Source organism: Pterocles gutturalis, unplaced genomic scaffold (genome assembly GCF_000699245.1).
Source record: "Pterocles gutturalis isolate BGI_N339 unplaced genomic scaffold, ASM69924v1 scaffold27179, whole genome shotgun sequence".
In the NCBI taxonomy this organism is placed as follows: Eukaryota; Metazoa; Chordata; class Aves; order Pterocliformes; family Pteroclidae; genus Pterocles; species Pterocles gutturalis.
In genome coordinates, this window is record NW_010131491.1 from 11,581 (window position 1) to 35,927 (window position 24,347).

At 38.0% G+C, this 24,347-nt stretch overlaps 1 protein-coding gene across 1 annotated transcript in view; it reads right to left on the bottom strand.

The window, feature by feature from the left end:
* LOC104467030 (PH-interacting protein-like) overlaps window positions 1–23,664 on the bottom strand; it is a 24,807-nt gene extending 1,143 nt beyond the window's left edge. Inside the window, exons 1-16 of the mRNA XM_010080641.1 lie at window positions 23,548–23,664; window positions 19,876–19,983; window positions 19,337–19,461; window positions 19,056–19,138; window positions 13,798–13,909; window positions 13,527–13,588; window positions 12,049–12,204; window positions 10,305–10,425; window positions 8,501–8,626; window positions 6,465–6,537; window positions 6,021–6,071; window positions 5,575–5,724; window positions 3,962–4,114; window positions 1,941–2,104; window positions 1,197–1,477; window positions 716–877 (exon numbers count right to left, since the gene is read on the bottom strand). Of these exons, the coding sequence (XP_010078943.1) occupies window positions 716–877; window positions 1,197–1,477; window positions 1,941–2,104; window positions 3,962–4,114; window positions 5,575–5,724; window positions 6,021–6,071; window positions 6,465–6,537; window positions 8,501–8,626; window positions 10,305–10,425; window positions 12,049–12,204; window positions 13,527–13,588; window positions 13,798–13,909; window positions 19,056–19,138; window positions 19,337–19,461; window positions 19,876–19,983; window positions 23,548–23,559 (1,939 nt within the window). The 5' untranslated portion in view covers window positions 23,560–23,664. The remainder of the gene's footprint in view (window positions 1–715; window positions 878–1,196; window positions 1,478–1,940; window positions 2,105–3,961; window positions 4,115–5,574; window positions 5,725–6,020; window positions 6,072–6,464; window positions 6,538–8,500; window positions 8,627–10,304; window positions 10,426–12,048; window positions 12,205–13,526; window positions 13,589–13,797; window positions 13,910–19,055; window positions 19,139–19,336; window positions 19,462–19,875; window positions 19,984–23,547) is intronic.
* Window positions 23,665–24,347: the final 683 nt, after the last annotated feature.

The window sequence follows — 24,347 nt, forward strand, 5'->3', positions numbered from 1 at the left end:
GGAGACTAACAAGAAAACAGTACGCAAGTGGCACAGATTCGTCACATTAACAGGTACATCGCAGAAGGTATTCGCTTGGAGACTCTTATGGGCTGTGAGGTTTTCTTAGGTGACTGGTACTCAGCTTCCTCAGTGGGGCATGTCACAAGAGCCCTTATGGAGATGTTCTGATAGCACAGCCCTTGCCTAAAACATGACCAGGAACAGACTCACAGCCAGTACGAGAGTTTTTCCAGTCCTTTGATGGCACATCCATGCACAGGTCCTGCTATGTTCAGATGTGCCTCATCACACACTAAAAGCACAGGCCTTCACTGTGCAGGAGAGCAAGGATCACGGCAACAACATGCCGATACCTTTGACCGGACCAACCATCCAGCCATGTAACGGGTGCATATTTACTCATGCAATGGGGTAACAGCTGAGGCCTCTGGGAGAGAGCTTCCAAGGAAGCGACAGATGATTTAACTTATCAGACCACACGATGCTTTTTCAGAAGCATGGAAATGGCATTAAGAGCAGTCAAAGACAAGATAATTTATCAAGAAGGAAACTAACTGTGACTAAGTTGTTCCATTAGGCTCCTGTATTCTGCTAAATCACAATGCATACTAATTTCCCCACCCCCAAATTATCCTGACCGAGGTGCAACACTACAGTCACTACACATCAATAACTTGGGGGTGGGGGGGAAAGTTCCAGAGAAAGTCTGTACCTTGTGGATTAACAGTGGAAGATTTTACTTTGCGCTTGATTTGCTTCTCTTTCTCAGGATTTTCTCTTGTGGAGTTATTCCTAGTGTTATGACTGTAATCAGACTGACTAGGGATTGACACCATATTCTGGTTCTTGGAATGTTTGGTTGAATTTTCCAGTACTAGAAGGACCAAAAGAAAAAAATATATTATTCAAGTTAAGTAGTTTATACCACATTCTATCTTATCTGTCTAAAAAGGAAGTCATGTTCTACTACAAACAAACCATTTGAATCAGTGATTGAGAAGTGAGAAAGCTTCCTGGATAAAATAACATAGCCTAACTTGTTCAGTTTTCTTCTGATGAACCTCAAAGACCCAGCACCTTGAAAACAGAACCAGTCTTAACTGAGACAAATACATAAGATTTCCATAAAGCAAGTTCTATGTTTAAAAACATTCACAGCTCAAAAGAAAGGAAAAAAGGCAAAAGCAACTTGCCTGACTTTCCTGACCCTGCAGTAGTATTAGGCTTTGCAATTAAAGGCTTTATTGTTAAAGGCTTTGCTCCTGAAGAAGTAGATGGTTGCTCTGTAACAGCCACATCTGTTATCCCCTTATTGCTTCTAGTCCGCACAAGGGAAGAGGTTTCAGCAGCTTTTCCATTCATGTGAGGTGGAGCATGTCTCAGGGCTGTTGACCGTGCAGGTGCAGAAGATGAAGAGGGGGCAGAAGTTTCTGCCTTCAGCAGAGGTTTTATTAATCTCCTCTTCCTTTCAGGGCTGAAAAAGGAGCAACAATTCGTACCCTGGAGGACTACTTTTTTATTCTACAGGAATAGATAAAATTAAATGCTAGGGTCTGAGATCGTGGGAGGAAAATCATCATCTCTGTATGAAGTATGTTAAAAATATGACATTTACTGTGAAAATTCATGTAGCTGGGAGCCTCTGAAAAGTGACCCTTTGCAATAAATGCTATAGTTATATGATAAAGCATGACGCCATCACTACCCTAACGATGCTGTTTACATGTTTAGCAATTATTTGAATTTTAAGCACTTACACTAAGATAGCTCTAAGTTTAAAACTCTTCCACATCATAGGAACTTGCATGTCAAAGCTATCATTCTGCAATATAGGGAACAGTAAAGGAAGCATTAAGAAAACACCACATGAAGTTCTACTGTTTAGCTGTGTCAAACTTGCACACCCGTTCATGAAAAATGTACAGGAATTCATGTACCTGGATGCAACACTACTGGAAACCGAGCTGCTTCTACTTCTTTTTTTCCTTCGTTTCTTTATTGTATTTCTTTTATGAAAGCGTAGGGCAGATTTATAATCTGATAAAATAGAACTTATGTGTTCTTCAAAGAAAGCAGAAAGGCGCAAACTCATACTGTAGATCTAAAAAAGAAAAGCCAGTAAAAGCCAGCCAAGTTTGATACTTTTCCAAAGCATCACTTTACTTACTTATCATTGAACAATAGCTAGAAAAGTAAAGGGATTAACATGGAAATGTTTTAAGCAAATTTACAGTCTGTCTCAACAAATTTACACTAAACCATGTGTAGGTTGCTTTACACTATTTTAATGGTTTTGAAAAACGTATTACAACTGAAGATCACACACCACAGGAAAAATCAGAAAAGCCACCTTTTCAACTGTCCCTTTTCAACGGCCTTTCCAGAATGCATCCCCTTCTGGCTTCAGCAGAAACCACAAAGAGAGATCCATAACAGGAGGTTTCTGTAATGTACCTAAGAAATCTAGGTCAAGAAATCTAATTTTCTTCTGTATAAAGTTGCATCCTTATATCCTATATTTGAACATCAGTCTATTCCTCTTGTGGATGAACTGATACCACCGGGGAGTTGGTTGCAACAGGTACAATAAATGTATTAGAATTATGTACATGCACATTTTTCTGCCTTTTTTAAAAATCTCTAGCCTTGAATGATTTACAGACCCAATCAAACTCGGTACAGATAATGACTAAGTATTTGAGCACAGTTGCTATTAATTTTAGAAACAAAACCACAGAAGTTAACTGTCTGGATACCTGAAGAGGGGACAGGGCACCTTCCTACAACACGAAACACAACGACAAAACAAAGTGTCACAATTGCCCACCTAATGACACACCACACAAACTACTGAGTGCCAGAATATACAGTAAGCGTGACAGAGTCTGAATGCGTTACTGAAGAGGACAGACAAAGAAATTTTGTAAGAAAACATGTAAAAAAACTATATAAAAATGTATGTCTAATGTGCCAAGGAAAAAAATAAAAGCTGACAGGTTTAGGTTTACTCTTCAAGTAAGCATCAGTGATTGTAAAAGTAAGATGCACTGCATGCACTGAAAGTACACAGGTTTTGGTACATTAAAATTCTTCCTTCCTTCCAGAACCTTCCACTTCTAAGTAAAATAAGAAATGCTACAAGTTTACTGCTATACAAATCTGTTCAGAAGAAAGATGAAAAAATAAGAGAATGTCAAAAGAATCTGTGAAACCACATCAGACCTAAGATAATGTCAAGCACTGTCTTATCTTCATTTGAGGAGATCAAGAAGAGAAAGAAAAACCACAAAAGAATCCAGACCTGCCCAAAAAGCCCTGCCCTTTGGTGCAACCAAAAGACTTGATTCTTAGGCAGCCCAAACAGTGAGTTGGATTGTCTACTACTGACTGAAGAAAGAACAATCACTATCAGTCCTTGCTAGTCACCTACAAAGAAATTCGTCCCTGTGTTTTAAGACAATAAAGTCCTCACGATTAATTTGCTATTTAGAAGAGCCAAACATAAATGCTATTAGAACAGCATATAGCGTCACTATCCTCTGCTTTCTACACCTGGATATTTCCATTTGGGGCAACCTCCAAAGTGAAAAAGTTTAGGGCTCTATGTGTTTTGAAAAGTTTAGTTTCTTCCCACCAAAAATATCAGTTAAATTCCACTACTGTACCCACAATCATATTTCTACAGATCTCTATTCGCTCCCTTTAGATCCACTTTCCAATATTGACTTTTGAAGCACAGTTGCAGAACATCAGAACTTTAGGCATTTAAACAGCACACGTTTCTTTCCTTTAACACAAAGCTATACTACTTTCTCAGAAATAGTACTGTTTGAAGATCAGAAAGAATTAAACTCATTTTTAAAGCAATCAATTGCACTGTCACTGTTTTTCTGTCCTATATGTTTCAGATAGAAGTATTCTTTCAAACAAAAATCAAAAAAGGAAAATGAAGTCTTACCCTTGATCTTTTACTTGGTGTATAGGCCTTAGAATTGCTGAAAATAAGTCTCACATCTTTACATAACTCCATCGGTGACTCATAGTTTCCAGCTTCCAGTGTTTCTCTAACAGTAGCAAAATCCATCGGAGTGTCAATAATATCTCTATAATCCTGTTAAGAAACAGCAAAGCAAGGCATTGCAATTTTTTTTCAAGTCTTAATGTCTCATTTTCATTAGAATGCATTTGATAAACCTGTTTAAACCAAATATCCTCTTTAAATAGGCACAGAAGACGACTAAAGACATTTTGCTCCTTTCTACTCGTAGACAACATAACTCCTCACAGACATCCTTGACAGGACCAAGGTTAGAAGTTAACTGATACAAGACAATTCACTTTGTAAGCAGATTCACTGAACTACAGAGCTCAACACTATGTGTCCTATGGGCTGTATTACTGACACACTGTCATGCAGATAACCATGATACGAAGTGCGACTGCAAGCTCTCTGGGTGGCTTAACAGCTCAAACCTCGTACTGGTTTTAGATATTCGCCTTAAAATATGAAGTTGAAACATTTGAACCTGGTCAGAGGCTTAGCACATCCCTGCTGAAACCTGAGCAGTTTCCCAAATGGGGACATGACAATTTAGGAAAGAATATTAAGATAATGAAAACTCCACAGGCTTCAATAGGAAGCTGCTAAAGCCAACAATAAAACTTTTATTCTAGGCTCTGGAAGGAACAGGAATATCCATATAAAAAAACCTTAAAATACTAAAATTAACCAAAAAGTTAACTTAATCCATCAGAGCAAATCGAACCTGTGTGAGTGCCTCGGAAGGTTAAACAGATTTGTGACACCAGGGAGCAAAGTGTTTCATGCCCAAGCCTAGCACGGTCTTCTCTCTATCAGCTCATTTGAGGACCACAAACACAAAGGGCTGCTTGTAGTTGGCCACGGCATAAAGTTCAGATTCAAAAATTACGGTGCCCAATGGCTGCAGAAGCGTCAAGACAGACCTACCAGTGACTTCCAGAAGAGAAGCATTTCTTTTCTCTAATTGGGACAATTAATTTACTCCAAGTTAATCACCTTAGAGTGATAAAGACAAACTTAAGATATGCTATAAGGAAAGCATGCCAAACCTTTGCTTCATTATTTAAAGTAAAACTAGATTAAAAGGCTAAAAGAGATTCAAGGCAACCTTGAATCAAGCCTAGATGACTGTGATATGAAAATTAATTTTTATACTTCTGAAATGAAAACAAAAAATGATCCATGACAAAATTTGTCACATGCAACAACCAAACATATGTGCTTCATATAGGACCATTTTTCACCCAGAAAACGAAAGATGCATCCTAATTGCAAAAGCTGTAATTTCCTTAACAACACAGACATGCCTGAATAGAAAACATTTTGCAACTAAAGTATTAAGAGAGCAGAGAAGTACAATTTCTTTTGAAATCACTTTAAAAAGACAGAAAACATTACCACAAGGTGACAAAAAAAGCACTGATAAAAAATTTCGTCAATAATGCTGCCTGAAGTTTCAATCAAAAGAATTGGAAAAATGGTTGCAGTTGAAAAAAGGAAAAACAGCCTTCCTGTTCTAAAATACTCACTGGATATTCAAGGAGATCCACTGGTTGTCGAAACGGTTCAGAGTCTTCACACTGAAAAATGAGATTCAGCAGCTCCTGGCACTGCTTCTTCCACGACTGAATGTCGTACGACTGCGCTCTATTACGGAGTCGCCGCTTCGGCTGATGATCCTGAAATGACAATATTGTCTGGTATGTAATAGATAACCTGGCTGGTTTTACAATGGAAAAGGCACCCTGCAGGATATAAATTCTAATTAATGAATTTGTAACACACAGCAGCACCGACAGAAACGCTTTTACATTGAACAGCTCAGTAGAACAATACTTCAGTCACTTTAAGTTCAAAACCTTCCAAAAGCTGAGATTACATCATAATAAAAACATTCAGTTTTACATTACTTTGTTTACAGATGCATTTGTAATTATTTATAGCACTATAAATAATTAAAAAATTATAACATTACCTTTCTTTTTCTAGTGGAAGTTCCTGGCACATTTGTATCTTTCTCTTCTTCCTTTGAGCAAGATAATGAGTAGCATAAAAAGGTTAAGAAAATATAAGCTTATATCAGTAGGTGAGTTATTTTATACTTTACTTATAATTTGAGTCTTAATAGTTCTATCCCTGTCCCTCTGGGAAGCGTTTCACGTGACCGACAGTTTTGAGAACCTTTCAGAAGCAGCATCTCAACTCTCCGAAACCCGTTAAAGCTCTCTGCACTACAGGATGAGGGGAGGCTGGATTTTTATCCAGTTTCCCATCTGACAAAAAGAAACATTTAATTGACTGAAAAGTCCACCCCACTCCCTTACAGTGACTGAAACCAGTACTTTCATATCCAGCAGGACAGACAGCGGTCTCGTTTCTCCAGTCTCTCAATGTCGACGTCTAAGACACAACCACTTACCTCATCAGAGTCAGACAACACCTTCTTCTTCATTGCATTGTACAATGGAATTATGTCATAGCAGCTCTGGTCTCTGTGTAAAAAGAAATACACACTAACATTTATTTTCCATCTTCACCTATGGTATCATCTGTGTTTTGCCCAGAGTAAGGAAAACATTTATGAAGCTACTCCCAAATAAAACAATAAGGTGTTTAGCGCTATGTGAATACTGAGAGGACTGCACTAATAAGAAAAGAATCTTCTGCTGAAAAATCTGTAAAATACAACCTGCACTCTGTAAAATATAGACCACTTAACAGCGTCAGTGTTTTAAAATTAAAAATAATAAATCCTTTACCATGAATTTATTAGCATTATAAAAATCTGATCCTATGGCACCTGAAGAGCTTTGGGGTCCATTTAGCTTTAGCAGAAACACCAGAGTGGATTTAGTGTACAAACCTGCAATTAAATACATTCAGCACCCACAGTGCAGGACATTTGAAATACAATCTTTATTCATGTAAGTACTAGCACTGTGACTGTACAAACCTGCATAACTGACTCAGCAAAAGCACTACTGATTTTCCATTTTGTACAGCATAGCAAACTCCTACACAGAAGACAGCCCAAAGGTGATTTACTATGTAGCGATACAAACCAGCAGAAAAAAAGAACTAAACACTCAGGAACTCTACACGGGAATTGTAATTCATAATACAGGCTATTGTGATTATCACTAGAACAGCTGGGGGGAAGAAGGTGGGGGGAAAAAAAAAAACACCAAGCAAACCTCTCTCCCAGTCTTCTGCTTTTTAGAAGACTTAGATCACTTAGACTAAGCCTTAGATTCTCAGAGGCATCTAGATGTTTCATTCTCATTAGGACCATGGCTTCCATGGTCTATGCCTTCTACCCTACAGTTAAGAACCCTAAAGAAAAAAAAATAGTCTGGGCTTTTAGATGCATTGCTAGTTCCTGTAAATGAGTATATTAACAGACACAAGCTATAGGCCATTCTTAAATAAGAATATCCATGTGTTGCACTAATTTAGCCAAGCCAATTAAAAACATACACTGAAAAACCCTGAGCCGCTTAATTGATCAGAAAAAAGCCACACAGCACAAAGATGTTAAAGAATTAGTAATAGAGAAGCCCTTTAGATACATGTATATTCCTAAATGTGTATTTCACTACAACTTTTAACATCTGAAGCAGTTAAATATTTTTCACTCTCCAGCCAATACCAAAAATCAGAGGCACTGAAGAGATCAGAGATTTATCTGTGGAGGCAAAGTCCTAGATTTCCAAATACATAGTGCAATTCTAATGCTTTTAAGAACACACGAAATAGAGAACAAGATTCTGTTTAACACTAAGAAACTACATCACTAAAAATATCATAATTTTTGTTAAACTAATGCAGTATCCTTGCCAAGGTGGGAACTGCAGAGTTCACTGTGTATAAGCAAATCAAAGCAGTAAGAAGAGTGTAAGCTCTTCTTACAAACTTTAGGTCTGCAGATGTGTCAACTGACTGTGAGAAATCCGAAACATTTCTCATTTGAGCTTTTCTATAGACAATAATAAAAAAAAGAACATTTGAAAGATAATTACTATTCTGTCGACTACAAAGGCTCCGATTTTTCTTTTGCATAACAAACATGATTTTCAATCACATAAAAAGTGTAAAGACCTTAGAATTAAATGCCCAGAATTATATTAACATAGTGTTCAAACTCAAAATTAGAACTCCTAACTTACCTATACATATATCTCTCTCTTCATGAAGATCCTCAGACCCATTTTTATCATTTAGAAGACAGTGTCTTGAAATACAATGCCATGCCAATCTATGCCAATGTATTATAAAACTTCATCTTGTTTTGCGAACTTACATATTCTTCAAGACAAGCTTTATTCTTTTCTGCCCCAGCAGCAGACAACAGGCTTATTCAGGCTGCAAAACTACGTCACTTTAAAATTCAGACCTGAGAAGGTTAAATACCTTGGCAAGAGACAGGAATAACAGCAGACCTACTAAGCAACTCACTTTATGAAGTACAGCAGAAGATCTGTGACAAATTTGGCAGATTTGACAATAGGACTTCCAGGTTCATTAAATGTGCGAGTATTATGTTCTATGTACCGGACTTCCCACATCAAGGAAGAAAGGCGCCTGGATACGAAAGGAGGGAAGAGTGGGGGGAAGAAAAAACAAAGAAGCTTAATTTTTAACAATGTATACAAAACAGGAGAAAAAGCCTTGCAATCTTCTTCCAATGTATTATCCCATTCATCATAATTTTTTTTTTACATTAAATGAGAAAACATGCACACTTCGATATGTTGCCCGATGCGACCAGCAGAAGGCAGCTTCCTCGGGCTTCCTGCTCTCCTGTTATGTCCTGGAGTAATTTATACAAATGGCTTTAAAAATATACAGCTGATGCTCCTTGGGAGAGTTCAGCTGTGATGCTTCAGCTTTTATTATTCCTTTATGATATACATAACCCATCCTATATCACCTCTTGAGTCACAGCTAAGGATTAACAAAACAGTAATAAAAAGTTATTACACATATACACAGATAGACAACAATCAGATTTCCTCACATAGCTCCGATTTAATAACCTAACTACAGAATATCCACATTATGAAAAATTATGCAAAATGCAAAAATAACTTGATTACATCAAAATAAAAAAATGCAATAAAAAGAATATACATACTATTTCAAATAAAAACCTGACAGCATAGAAGTTACAAATATATATAACCTTCTACCTTCTTACTAGCAAAACATGATGAAAAGCAATGCTGCTCAAGTGTTTTGTGGAGTGAAGCAGGGGATCATTTCATATGTTTAGCACAGCACAAGCACCAAGAGATTCACTGAACAAGGTATGCCAAAAATAACTGCTTACTCTTTCGACAAGAGAAACAAAATCCAGTAAAAAGTCCTCCCCACCTCCGATGGCAAAGCAGTACATGACACAAATCAAAGCAGGATTATCTCCCATCACACAGTAAACACAGAGCAACAGATGTGTATTGTTGCATTAGAACATATAAAAACCAGCGGTACTTTCGAAAATGAAAAAGCAATTTTAGTTTAGAATTCAATCTTCAGTTAGTACCCATAAAGTACTACAAATTAACTTTGAAATTCGGACCAAACCAAAATGCTAGACATGTTTATTCAGAACAAGTATTAGAGGGACACTGATTTTCAAACCAGAAACATCCCAAGAACCAAAGGAAACAGAAGTAATTTAAAGGAGCATACTCCTACATAGCAATTGCAAACATAGTTTAGGAAACCGTCAAAATGGTGTCAACAAGTTAAAACTTATTTTTCTTGCTGTCCAACCATTTAGGATTTCAAGGCCAACAATTTAGGAAGCTATTTTCTGTGTAGCTTCTTAAGTGATAGTGCAAGTTGGTTTTTGTTTTTTTTTTCTTAAAGTGCATTGGGACAAAAACACTCAACATATTTCTAAGACTTCTCTTATTAAAAAAAAAATTAAAAAATTATAAAGTGGAAACTTAATCCTTTTGTCTAAAAGTCATTTTACTGACCTAGTCTCTGGTTCTGCAATTTGAATCTCACATGGAACAATTCATTTGCATAAGCAGGACTATGAATGCCACATAATTATAAAATACGCTTTGGAGAAGAGGTATGCAATCCTTTTTAAGTTTTTATAAAATGGGAACTTAGATCAAGGATATCAGATGAGAGACACAGAAAGCAGACACCTGTACCCAACTCTTAGCTGGGTATGACACGACAAAGAGCTGCCGAAAATACAGCTGGCAGTACCTTACAGCAGGAACAGAGACTCGGATCTAACCTGTAAAACTTGCTTTCCAGTCTTTGTTTAATGGTGCTGAGGTCTGTGGGGTAGGCCACAACAGTGCAATACATGGGGTAAGCCTGGAGATCCACAGGTGCCACAAATGCAGAAGCAATATCTAGATAGAACAACAACAACAACAAAAATCAAAGTTATATACCACGAAATCCTTCCCACTTTCCCCCACTACAAGATACACTATTTCCTCATCTTTGAAACACACTGCGCTTTCCCCAAAACAGCAGTAGTAACTACTCTAGATATTCTGAACAACTTGAGATATTTTTATACATAAAAGTGGTCGCTGAGGTGTATGCTATTAAGTACAATCATTGCAGAGACTACCCATTCTGCTGTGCATGAAGCACCCCACTCCTCAGGGACACGGCAAGTACATGCAAAATACAAACATCTGAAAAGCAGATTCAGATGTATATATCATACCTATAAAGACATGCAATTCAGTATTGTTATTTACAACACAGGCTCATTTCATTTGGTTTTATATTGCTACTTTCCCATCTTCAACCAAAGCATTAAATTCTTACCATAGACGTTATAGTACTATTTCAATCTCATGAAGAAATGGGGACAATCCAAACTCAAAATAAAACAGAACACAATCTCCTGTCCCTACCAAACAGCAAAGCAGCCTTCTAAAGCCAATCCACCACAATGCTAGGAGACTGCTGAGCAACGTAAGTTTGTGCACGTACACAGACTTTGAAGCATCATGAGTGCTTGATGAGACACATCATGGTAACATTTTACCCCTCAAGGGAAAATAAAGTAATACAAAAACATAAAGACCCCTTAAAGACTCTCTAAAGTCTTCAGAAACAGAAACGCGTTGTTGCTAAACAGACTGCTCTTCTTCTAAAAGCTGTTGCTCCTTTGGACCAATATGCATCACATATGCTGTAGGTAAATCCCAAACTAAGCAGTATGCCACAATATACCACAAAATGTAAACCCACTGCTCTTAGACAACAGAGTGAAAACAACTAAAATTTAATTTCCTCACAAGATTTTTAATGTAATTCTGTAAGCTGGATTATTACACTGTATGGGTATTTCCTTTCTTTTGGAAGCAAAGGGAAGCTTCTTATGCAGTAAGTCACCAAAGAAGCCATAACATGGGACACTTAGGTATCAGAAGTATTTCAAGAGTTAAAGAGTTTTCTGGCTTTTTTGAAACATAAGTGACTTTTCATAAGTTAATCAATTACCTTCCCCTCAACATTTTGCGTTTTTCTCAACACTTTGCACAACTAAGGCAATATGGGGGAGAAAACGGGAATTAGAAAAGGATAACACAGGGGAAATCTACATGTAGGTATCCATTCTCTAAGTATATTTAAACTTTTTTTTCCTTTTTTAAAATATTTTTATAATATAGTTAATATTCTGTTCACCATAAAGTTTGCAATTTTACCCCCAAGAAGAGATTCTGGTAGCTAAAAATCAAGTACTGTTTTTTAGCATGTAAAACCCAAACCCCTAGCATATGTCAAATTATTTACCAAAAAGCAATAGTTACCTTTGAAAACAAGAGAAAATTTAGGTTTTATATGTATTCACTATGTGAAAAATTTAAAAATGTGCAATGAGAAAGTGTTGTTCCAATTAAGAGATAAAAAACTGGTTTTTATCACATGTGTTCTGGTAATTTCAGAAGTACACAGGAGCACAGTCTGAAAAATATCACACAAAAACCTTTCCCATATTATTCAGGATTTACCTAGAGTCATGAGCTGGTTTATCCCCGCAATAATTCTGTCACACTCCTCATCTCGGGTCCTGGAACCCCACTCTCCATCCAGAGGTTTGTAGAGCAGCGTTCTACGTTCATCATCTGTTAAAGGAACACTAGTTCCCAGTTCTTCGGGAAATACAGCTAGAACGTAACACAAAAACTAAATAAAACATAAATCTTTTTATCTTGTGTAATACATATACCTATAATTCAAAGATACATAATGTCATTGATTTGCTCAAAGCCATTTTGGATGCATCCAGGATCCTTTCTGTAGATTGTTGTATGTTAGATTTAAGTAATGTAAATTTTAATAATGTAACAGCAGATTTTCAGATTATGATGCAAAGTTCTCTTTAACATTTTTTTTTTTTTTTTTTTGGTAAAGAAGTGTAACAAAAGGCAGTATTTGTGGATACAGCAAAAAAATAAGGTTCCGGTTTGGTTATCTGCCTATTTGAGTCCTGTTATCACTCAAACCTTCTGCATTTTCCTCATCATGAAAAGGTATCCATTAAAAGGAAGTCTGAATCGAAATGAAAAGTTGAACACATTTACAACTTCATTAAGAATTATTTATGGTTACTTATATGGCTACTTATGAGTGACAATATTATCAAACATTTCCTAGAAAGCACAAGGAAAAAAATACCGATTCCACTTTGGTTTTAAACCTGACTTTTACGAAATCTTGAAAAAACCCTAAGTGAGTAAAAAAGAAATACCACAGTCGTGTCTGTACACAGTACTTATGCTGTGCTGTCCACTCTGCAGCATGTCTGTCAGCCACACGTGCTGATGGGGAGCAAATTCTGCCATGATCAAACTATCTCACAGGGGCATGGTGCATCTTCAATGCCCCGAACCTCTGCAGGCATGCTGACAGGTCTCAGAGCAGCCAGTTTGCTCCAAGCTGACACGGGGCACAGGTTTATCTTCAACTGTACAAAAAAAGTTAACTTGAACTGTACATCAGTGGGGACGGGGGGACCGAAGTCCCTCCCACGGTAAAGAGATCAGGTTTGTGACTACCTGAGGAACCTGAACATAGATAGGTCTACGGAACCTCATGAGGTGCATCAGAGTCCTGATGGAACTGGCCGATGCAGTTGCCAAGCCACTCTCCAGGATATCTGAAAAGTCATGGCAGCCAGGTGATGTCCCTGGTGACTGGAAAAAGGAAAACACTGCACCCATTTTAAAAAAAATGTTGTAAGTTTTCGTAACATTTCTATTTCCAACATACATTTTGTCTAAGTACAGCTATATGTTTTTTCACAGTTCATCTATCTTGATCCAGTTTTAGTTTAATAATCGGTTTAAGGATGTTCTTCAAATGCAACTGGTTTGAGTCTTCTCCCCACTCCCTAAGAGAACCACAATTATTTAGGTAAAACCTTACGACTTTTTTTTTCTTTTTTAAACACACCCTTAAAGGAAATTATATTATTAATGAACCATACCATTACTTGGTATCAGCTCCATGTCCCAAGGGCTCATCTTCTCAGTATCACCGTTGTCCCAGCTTAAAAATAACGACACTTAAATTACTAATACTGCTTCAACAATGTAATTATTTAATGTTTGTTACATAGATTATTTATATACCACAGAATATTATAATAAACTGATACAGTGAGATGCATGACTGAATTTAACGAAAGCAAGCTGCTCAGTCAGTACTTCAAATGAAGTAACTAATTAAAATGAAAGATGGAAGATAAATTTGCTAACCAGACATTGTAGCACTGAAATAAGCTATCAGGATAATCAGGCTGGAGAGGTTCCTGGCTTTCAATTGTTCCAAACCACCAAGCATCATCTATCACTGACCTGAAACGATCACCTAGGTAAGAACACAAAATAATGTCGTCAGTACAAGGCACCCTACTTCTCCCAAGAAAAGCAGTTTTTAGATACCTTTGGTTTGATCTTGAATACAGAAACCCTTTTGAACAGCTGAAGCAGGCAAACATGAGTCATACTTGGTTTTTAAAAAAATATTATTGAAGTCTTTCTGAAGACTGCCTTTAAGCCAAAATGAAAGTTAATATGGCATTAAAAAAATTAAAGATTTGCAAATCTATCTACATATTCTTTATATATGAATTTATTTCTTAATTTCATATAAAAGGTAAGACATTTCAATGCTATAATTTTAAGACTAAAATTTATTTGCATTAAATACTAGATGCTATCTTAAAATAACTGAGCACTGTGACACTTCTGTATGGGGAATATTTTATATGCTGCTGGGCTCCTTCCCCTTGGTTTCTGAAGTGCTTTTTTCAGCTACCGAAATGTAACTTGGAAGTTCATTCCCTTTACTAGGCAGGCACTCTTGACTGTTAAAAGAATAAAATTTACTAAAGCTTCTTCAAAAGGTTAGCAAAGTAATTTACTATGACTTGAAATGGTTTCACTAGCTGAGAAAAAAAGGTCAGAAGTGTTATTAAAAAGAAATTATACGTGAGAATTTATGTAATACATGCTATAATCAATTCTAACATTTCCTGCAACACATGCCACAGAATTTAGAAACAATTTTTATCAAAGTATTCAGTTCACTCACTACAAGAGCAAATGTAATTTTAGTCTGAGATTCCACTAACGGCACATTTTTGTTTTCGCGAGATTTGAATATACACACGCTTTCTCAACCGCTGCAATGTTTGTTCTATTTCTGCGCAAGTGCTTTCTGCAGTTGTCTACATTAATAGGAAGCATATATATTCTCAAAAATGTTCTGCTTTCTTTACTGCGCCTTTTTTTTTTTAATTTAATGGATTGCAAGTAATTCTAGGACAATTACAATGCTTCCATGAATTGACCTAATTGTGCTGAACACAAAAGAAACAAGTATACCAGAAATATCTGAAATGCAAGATGAAAAATGTAAATAAGGGCTGATGGTTCATTTTGAAGTAATAAGTTATTCTGAAGAGCTCTTTAAGTACAGTCTGCCAACACGGCATTTCCCAGTGACCAGTTTCACAAAGAAATGCATGTGGGCACAACTACGAGTGTCTTCACAGGGCTGAACGTCAAGCAGCTCAAAACCACGCAACAGAGCGTATACTGGCAGCTACGTCTGGCTTCTCAAGAGCCACAGCACTCCTACGGACAGGAGGCAAAGGGAGAACACACCACAACTGAACAGCCCACAGAACAATCTCCTGAATCACTGTTTTCCCAGTGTCCTCTGTGTTGTCTCATCTCTGCAGACAGAGACCAGAAGTTCTTATTAGAAGCACTTAACATATTTTTCCAGAACAGTGTATCACCAGATGACATTAGCCTGATGACAATATGAAATGCATATGGAACTTAAAGTGGCTGCTACGTGAGAGACAGCTGTGCACACCTGTAAGACATACAGCACAAGCTGCAGGAATCCTACTGGAACAGCTTTTAGCCCAAGGATTAAACTTGCAGTTAAACTATAGTAAGACAAAGTTATACAATAAATAGAGTCTGAGTAGAAATAAGAACAAAGCTGGAGAAGTGACAGGTAAGTTTGTTCTTTCTGAAAGGATTAACACTTTAATATTCATTCAATATTAAAACATGAATATTAAAGCAAATATTCTTCCCTATTAACAAGCCAAATCCAAACAACAAAAACACACTAAAAAAAGAAAAAAACCACCAAAACACCAAGGATTGTTATTGGTTAAAAGATCAATGTTTTAATGACTTAAAGTAGCATCAGAAAATTTTATATCCAGTGACTCTCCAAATAGTAGCTATGAAAATACTGACTTGTAGGCTAAGTGCCAGAAATCATAGAGGAATAAGAAAAGACAGTAACAGTAGTCCTGAGAAGACAAACCACCGACTGCACGACATGAAAAAAAGTACCAGTTTGTTGATGAATAGCTATGGTGGAAGTTCAGCAGCCTTGACCATATCAGATAAATGCTGGGGATTTCAGATTCACATGGTTAAGTACACAGGAACAGTTTCATGTCCAGTCCTAAGGCATTCCTCCTTATCCCAGTAGAAAATATGATCTACTTTCAAGGAAAATCTTTATATCATGTTCCACACTGCAACCAAACAGTGCAGGATTTGTTCCCAGTACATACACATACACCAGTAAAATATCCAAAGTGTCAAGGCGGAGAGCAGGGCAGCACTCTGGAAGAGCTGCAGCAGTTTCACCAGCAGTGTCTTTGCTATCTCTGGTTTAGCATTTCATACGGTCTCAACAAGGAGACTCCTTTACCACTATTTTTACCACCCAAAAGAGGAACTGAAGAAAGAACTACAACACACACCCATCAGAGTTACAAGCTGGTATTGGACACTGCTGGCTTGAAACTCCCATTACTTACATTGAAGGCTTGATAAAAGGTTCCAGCACCTCCAGTACTTTTTGTGTAGCTCCAATTCTTTCCACACTGCAAGCTTCTAGAAATACAGTTGCCAGCCCAGGAAGGAGATGCTCATAGTCTTTAAGAGCAGCACAGGTACCATTTCAGCGTCCCTCCTCTACCCCTGGATTTCTGTCCGGAGGGCTGACAGGTGCCTGCTGGCCAGGCTGGCCACACAGAAGGTGTGGCAGTCATTCTGCTGCTGCCATCATCTGGCAGGAGAACATGGATGGCACAGCAGAGGAGGACAAGACACAGACCCATAACCATCAGGGAAGAGCAAAGCATGGCAACATGTTAGTAGATGTTGGCCAGCCTTGTCTCTTAAAGGATCTTTAAAACAAAATGATCTTTAAAGAAGAAATCCAGGTTTACACATGCTGTTGAATCACAGGCCTCAGGTCTTTACGAAATCCCCTATAGAAGTGAAGACTAGCTGTCCTTTCAGACAGCATCATGTAAAGTATGAGATGGTCTAGAACTTATTAAGATGGCATCATCATGTAATTTATATATCTACTGCTAGCACACACATCCTAAGGAAGGATATCATGACGTACACCAAAGGACAGGAAATCAATTCATCTTTCCTGGCAGAAAAGTCAGGTAAGAAACAACAAAAGAAAGAGCTTTTAACATCCAGCTATGGCACTTCTTCAGGTTACTTAGCTACAATGAACTGAGGAGAGGACAGCATTTTTAAAACAGCAAATACAGATGAAGAAGGCAGCATATTTGCAGAAATGTATGTTGTATCAGCTGTTTCTACACAAGCAATCAGATACACCATCATGTTCCTGCATTAAAATCATCCACTCTCCTGTGTGATACTTTGCCTGAAGTGGCAAGAAATGCTGGCAAGTCATCTGTGTACATGCTAGCCACGGCTCTTGAATGGAAGAACCGCAGGAATGGAGTTGGTACATTGCTACTTTACAGAAAATGTATTTAATGTTGAGATCTGCTAAAAAAAAAAAAAGAAAAAAAAAAAAAAAAAAAAAAAAGGAAGGCTATCAGTATTTCACTTCCAGGAGCATGTCACTTCACAGAGTATACTGAGATACAGGAAAGGACTTCAAGGTGCCTGTAGCTCTGTAAACATGCCGTTATATACAAATTCCTCTCTTAGGGGAAGAGACTTCATCCTGAACTCTGAAGAATCAGTAAAACTTGCTTAATCTTTTATGTTTCAGGGACAATCTAAAGCTGTTCTTATGAATGAGAACATGTATTTCCTGATCTCCTGAAAAAAACCCACCACCTTAGAGGATCATTGTGTCATAATGCAACTTTCTCTCTGTATTGGGTCTGGCTGAGACGGAGTTCGTTTCCCCAGAGCAGCCCTCACAGCGCTGCGTGTTGCACTGGTGGCTAGAAAGGTGTTGACAACACGGGTGTTTTGGCTGCTGCTGAGCAGCGCTCACACAGCATCAAGGCTGTCTCCCCAACAGCCCCCAGCAGGCTCAGGGCCCCAGGGGTGGCAGGATCTCGCGAGGGGACAGAGCCAGGACAGCTGACCCAAACTGACCAAGGGGATATTCCACACCATATGATGTCAGCTCAGCAGTAAAAGCTAAGGGAAGGGAGGAGGAGCTGGGCATTCGTTGTTACATCTGTCTCCAGGAGCAACCCCTATGTGTATTGAAGCCCTGCTTCCCGGGAAGTGGCCAGACACCACTTGCTGATGGGAAGTAGAGAATAAAATATTTGTTTTTCCTCTGTTTCTGCATGCGGCCTTGGCTTCTGCTTTAATTAAACTGCTCTTATCTTAAACCACAGGTTTTTAATCTCATTTTCTTCCCCTTGTTCTGCTGAGGAGGGGAGTGATAGAGCGGCCTGGTGGGCACCCGGCGTCCAGCCAAGGTTAATCCACCGCACTCTCCCCCTACTGAGGTGTCATTGTTGAAAGGTGATCTTTGTTATCATATGGAAAAGATGACTAGGAAATCGATCTGACAGGAATACATGCCTGTCATGGACATTCTCCAGTATCCAACACTTTGAAACACCTAAGCACAGGCAAAGTAAAACAAATAAAAAAAACCCCCACATCACCTGGCAATGAATTAAAACTGTATCCACTTAAATGAAGCTAAACCATATGTGGTTTAGCACGGAATTCAAACAACAGATGGGAAGGGCATTCTCTTTGTACAATCTAGAGATCATAGATTTCAAAAGGTGGAGAAGGAGTTTCCATGTTTCCAGCAGAAATTCCAGAAACTGGAGAAAACATTCTAGTAGCAATGCAGTTGTAAGAGGGCCTTCAATCCAAAAAAAAAAAAAAAAAGAGAGACAAGCAATATATAGTCTACAATAAGTTATCAGTTACCAATAAACATTGTATTTTTTAAAAGTATTCTTAATTCCTCTCTGCAAATACAACCAAGATTTCCTTTGCACTTTCTTTTACAGATCACCTTCAGTGATTTGTTTGCTTGCTCTAGCATCAGTCAAGGAAAAAGTAGGACTCCACATCCAAATATGAGCTTATTCTCCTATTTCAGGACAGTATTAGGATTTATTTACCATTAATACATTATCATTAAAATAGGTAGACACTTGGAAAAACAAACAAACAAAAAACCACACCAAAAAACTCCCCACACAGCTCACCTATATTCCATCGCCTATGTTTTGCATCATCAAACTGCTGCCTCAGAACTAGGAAATCGATGACATCTGGCATATCATGGTACCTGATTACAACAGAACACACAACTATTAAGCGATAAAACAGCAAAGGCATAAAGTAAAGCACTTAGATAAAAAAACAACCCTTTGAATTCAACACTTCCAAAGCAAAAGCTCAAGTATGACATGAATGCTGTCTCTTAACTTTCAACCTCACCCACCCCCCTTCACAAGAAATTTGAATGTAATATTGCTTTCCTTACTTCATGGTGAATGATCCTCCCGTTAATTTACCCGTATCGGGGTCAAGAAAAGCTAGTTTAAGACAGCAGAGAGTAGGCAATCCCACTTCATACTTAATCCCAACTATTTTCATCAGCTCTTGCTCCTGGAACAAATAAAATGTTATGCACCCCCACTGAAGTTAAGATGACTATAACAACTTTCTGAAACATGAAAAGATGGGTATACTGAAAAGACCAGATTTCTACCAGAACACATCAAAATCAAGAATCTGAAATTTAGTCTTTCAAAATAAACTATTATTTCACAATGTAATTAGTTTGAAAAATATTTTGCTATGACGTGTAACCAACTCATGTGCTCAAGCAAATGCAAAAAAAAAAAAGGTGAAATTTAAGGTCTGATTTCATTTGACCATTTAAGTTAACTTTTCCCTCTTATCTTAAAATATTAAGAGCACAACATTAGAAACATCTGTATCAAGAACCTTCTTTCAGTTAGTTTGCAAACTTTTTTTTTAATATTAAGATACCAAACAAAAATGAAAAATAAGTCATACCCGTAATTCCATTTTATGCCATGGTTGTTTTTTGGGATTAATACTATATATTTTGTTCTTCTTAGCCATTACAACATATGCTTCATGACCTTGTCGGAAATAGTAGACCTAAAAGTGAAATTTGACAGTTATCTAACAAAGACTTGGAGGTGTAAATGCTAGCGTATCACTGTCAGACAATGCGTCTACTTTCTATTTTATCATACACTTTTTTCCTATGTTTTCCTGCAAAAGTCACAGGTTCTCAAAAAATTAAGTGGTGAACAAGTGAAGCAGATATCACAGAAACATTTGCAGAAGAAGTAGGAAAGATTTAGAACAGCATTTTCCCAATGAACAAAATATCCTGCCTTACATGTGTCAGACCAAAACAAAATCAATAACAAACCCACCTATTTATCACTGCACTACAGAACAGCTCAAAGACAGTGACATGAATTCCCTTAATCCACCTGGTTATTTGTCGCTGTAGGAGAGCCCTAAGATGAAAATCAAGTATCACTAATTCACTGCCGGGCTAATCACACCTTTTTGGAACAAGAAATATATTCCACAAGGAAAATGCAGATGTTTGTTATTGTCCTGGTAAGATTTTGGTGTTAGCTTCCATTCCACCAAACAAACAGTCTAACGAAGACGTAACAAACTGAAACCAGACATTTCCAGAGTTTATGAAAAATTTTCAAACCCTTCTGCTATAAATTGCTACTGTTCAGACATCCGGAGTCCATTAGTTTTACTTTGATCCTGTTTTCTGATACCATTAGGGTGAACGTTTTGTTATAAACCATCACTGTAATGAAGCAGTAAGCTGAAAACCTTAAACATAAAGTCAAGGAATGTACCTGAAATGTGAAACAGAGGTTCCTCAAATTAATTAGAGCAAATATCGGACAAACAGCTCTATTACAGGTATGATGCATTCCAAATAAAAAAAATCCTCTAAAAGTGCCCCAAGTCATCAACCACGGGATTTCCATCAAACAGGATGAGGGAACAGTTACTCAAATGCAAAGGCTTCACAACAATACAAAAAGCAGTGTGAAAAGCCCTCAGTAAGTTTTAAAATGCATTTATACAAATAAATACACTAGTATTTGTATTTCCACATGCTTTCCAAAATTGCTGTATCACAAAACATCACAAGTAAGTGTCTGCCAAGTTTCTGCACTAACAGTTACTGAACTTTCTTAGTGCTGCATGGCAAATTTGTTGTAAATGGAGGACTCCTCAGCTTCGCTCCACATTACAAGCTTTTTAAACTCTTGTTTTTCATTCAACATGCACAGTATCCTCACAGGGAAAAAACACACCGAAGGCATGAACGCCGTGAGAATCTCCCATGCACTGTCAGAATCTAACTTGCAGGAAAAGGAACAGAGGCCAGTGAGAGACACAGCTAAATTAGTGCCAGTTTAAATTACACTTTCAACACTGTGACAATTGTTTCCCCTACCTTTCAGTGAATTAAAACAAAAAAATCTACTTAGTGGCACAGCCTACAAACAATTCCTCCTACACTTTTTCTGCTAAACGTCTACATCATTTCAATCCGCTGTTTTCAGAAGTGAAACACTTTATTCTGTAAATGGTTCTAGGCATTGCACCTTCTGCCAGAAGAACAATTAGTTACCTGTGGAAAAAAGAATCTGTGCCTTTCCCCAAGAAATTATATTTTTAATCTTGACAAATTCCTGCTTCTCCATGCTTGCTGTAGCATCCAGACACAAGCACTCTTTATCGTGTTAACGGCAGAACGCTACGAAGAGTATGTCTCGTGTTTCCATGACCAGAGAGGGAAATTGCCGTCCCCCCCTCTGGTTTGTTTCTGCTGCTCCTCACGACACGACAAAGGTCTGGAAATGGCAGCATTCAGAAAGGGGAAAGGAATGGTCCATGCTATTCTTATGGACTGAGTATAGCTAAATACAGCACTGCTGGTTTTTCTGACTTGTTTGTACAGCTATAAGAGAACAAATTTGAGATATCTCTCCTCCCAGATCTTATAAAACATACCAATCATCGACCAAAACAACTGAAGGCCACCAGAATGAGACCTCTTCTCATCATACTTCTCTCATTAAACCAATCTCTTATTTTTGTGGATCTCTAAAGCAACTTCCTACATGAACAGTTTCTTTTCACATCTTGAGCAAATCTGGGGAGGGCAAGCATCAGAAATGTCACTTTAGACAGAGCAGCTTGATTACAAACGTGCTCCCTACTGGTGCAACTACTGCTGCTTTCCAGGCACAGGACAGGAAATTTCCTGTTCACCAACAGAAAGCGTTTTTCAGCAACGCAGCCTATTAAATATTCCTAGTACATACCGCACAAGCTATTCAGCAGGTGCCAAACCAAACACACAGTTTATTTTACTAAACCAATACGATGTTAAAGTCTCCTGGGTAATCTGGTACAGATAAATCCTTGGCTGCTTCACTCTATCCAGATGGTATCAGGCACCAAATATATTTATTTGGACTTGAGCTTTTGAACAGCACAGTCTCCAAAAGATGTTTGCTGGAGGGTACAAATACATAAGCGTTTTCTCCAGTTGCAACTCTCAACTCAAAGCGCTCCTTCCCTCCCTCGCTAGCGATGCCGATGACGTTTTTGCATAGCTGCGCTGTGAACCCCATCAGAGAAAACGAAACTTCCACACACTACCTCCACTCCTAATTCAGTTCCTAAAGTGGTGCTTACAAACAGCTGTAGCTCAGGACCACAATTAATCAACTTCGCAACTCCATCAAGTACTGCTCTAACTGCATTCTGAAGGTGTGAGCTATCCAAGAACTCTGTTCAGTGCCTCGGAAACATGCCACTCCCTGCAGAGCCGACAGACTACACATTCCAGCAGAAGCCAGCTATTCCCTCTGATTTCAGCCTGCAGGGATTGCAGGGAACATGCACAGACTCTGTGCCTTCTATCGGATACTACTGATTCATACCGTTCGCTGCAATGTTCACATGCTAGATATTTCAACAGAGAAATTGGTGGGTGTCCTCCTGCTACTGCATTTTGAGACATCTTGGCATGTTCACAAAGTGCTCACGGTCTAGTTCATATAACACACACACACACAAAACTTCTCTTGTGGTTTTCTGTTTGGAGAGACTAGAAGTTTCCTGATATGAGAAACACAAGTGAAAAGGACAATATCCAAGATTTTCTTCAGAATAAACGAATTTAAAAAAGAAACAACACAAAACCCGCACTCTCTTCCCAAATATTGAATTGCTGGTTTTTACTTCCAGTTCCAAACTGCAGTTTTCCAAACTATTTAAATTCCTATTTCATTTCTTACCTATTCTTCAGCATGCAAGACGCTCTACAGCTAAGGACTAGTTTCACTAGATAAAGCATCTCGCACAGCTTATATATACGTGCCATACAACACACTCCACATAGGACACGAAGAAACGTTACTGCAACAGTATGGAATAAAAAAAAAAGTCAAAGCAACAGTGTGAAGAATATTTTTAAAGCATAGGAAAGGCCAAAGGAAGTGAGAGCAAATTTTAGTCAGATCAAAGAATGTTTTGAAGAAAACCCAAAATATTCTGATAATAAATGGTTCTAATCCCTGGACAAAATACACGAATGAAAAGAAAAAAGGCAAAAACAAGCTGAAAGAACCAAGAACACATAGGGAAAAACTACAATACCTCATCCCCCATCTGTGGCACAAATGGGCACCGACGAGGAACGGTGTCTGTAATCCATGCTGAAGGCAGCCACTCTTCCAGCGTCAAACCGTTTTCTGCCAGAACTCCTACAGCCAGCCTCTGAAGAAAATGCACAGATAAGATTAATATGAATAAACTAACATTTGGGGAAGCCTTGTATTTTGGGAAGTGTTTCATTAAAATCAACTGCCATCTCTGAAATATATTTAATGTAAAAAGGAAATTACTGCCAGTGTTAAGAGAAATCTTACTTCATTGCCTACAGTAACACCAAGACCAAAACCATTAATAATATGAAAAACTAAGTGGGTTTTCTAGTTTGGTTTGTTTGGGTTGGTTTTTTTTAAGCTTGTTGGTTTTGGGGTGGTAGTGCTCTTCTAACAAGGACTGAATTTATGAACACTCCAGGAACTGTGTCTCATGCCCAAGAAGATAGAACGGAAATAAGCCATTCTTTTACCCGAATTCCCATGGCTGTCTTGGACCATAAGACACAACAACTATACACCCGCCTCCAACTGAGCAACCCAACAAAATGAGAAGGAAGATATTAACGAACATAAACAGAGGTTAAGCGTGTGGAAATGAGCCAAATTGGGTAATCCACATTACCTACTGGCGTATTTACTGTAACATGCTGAGGAACTGCATTTTCAGATTCTACGTCCACGTAAAATAACAAATCTCACTGCAGTTGCTGGTCCTAGGACCAGATAAAGCAGTTTTTTCTACAACCATACAGGCAGAGTTGCTTTGAAATCATTAATGCCATCTGGTGC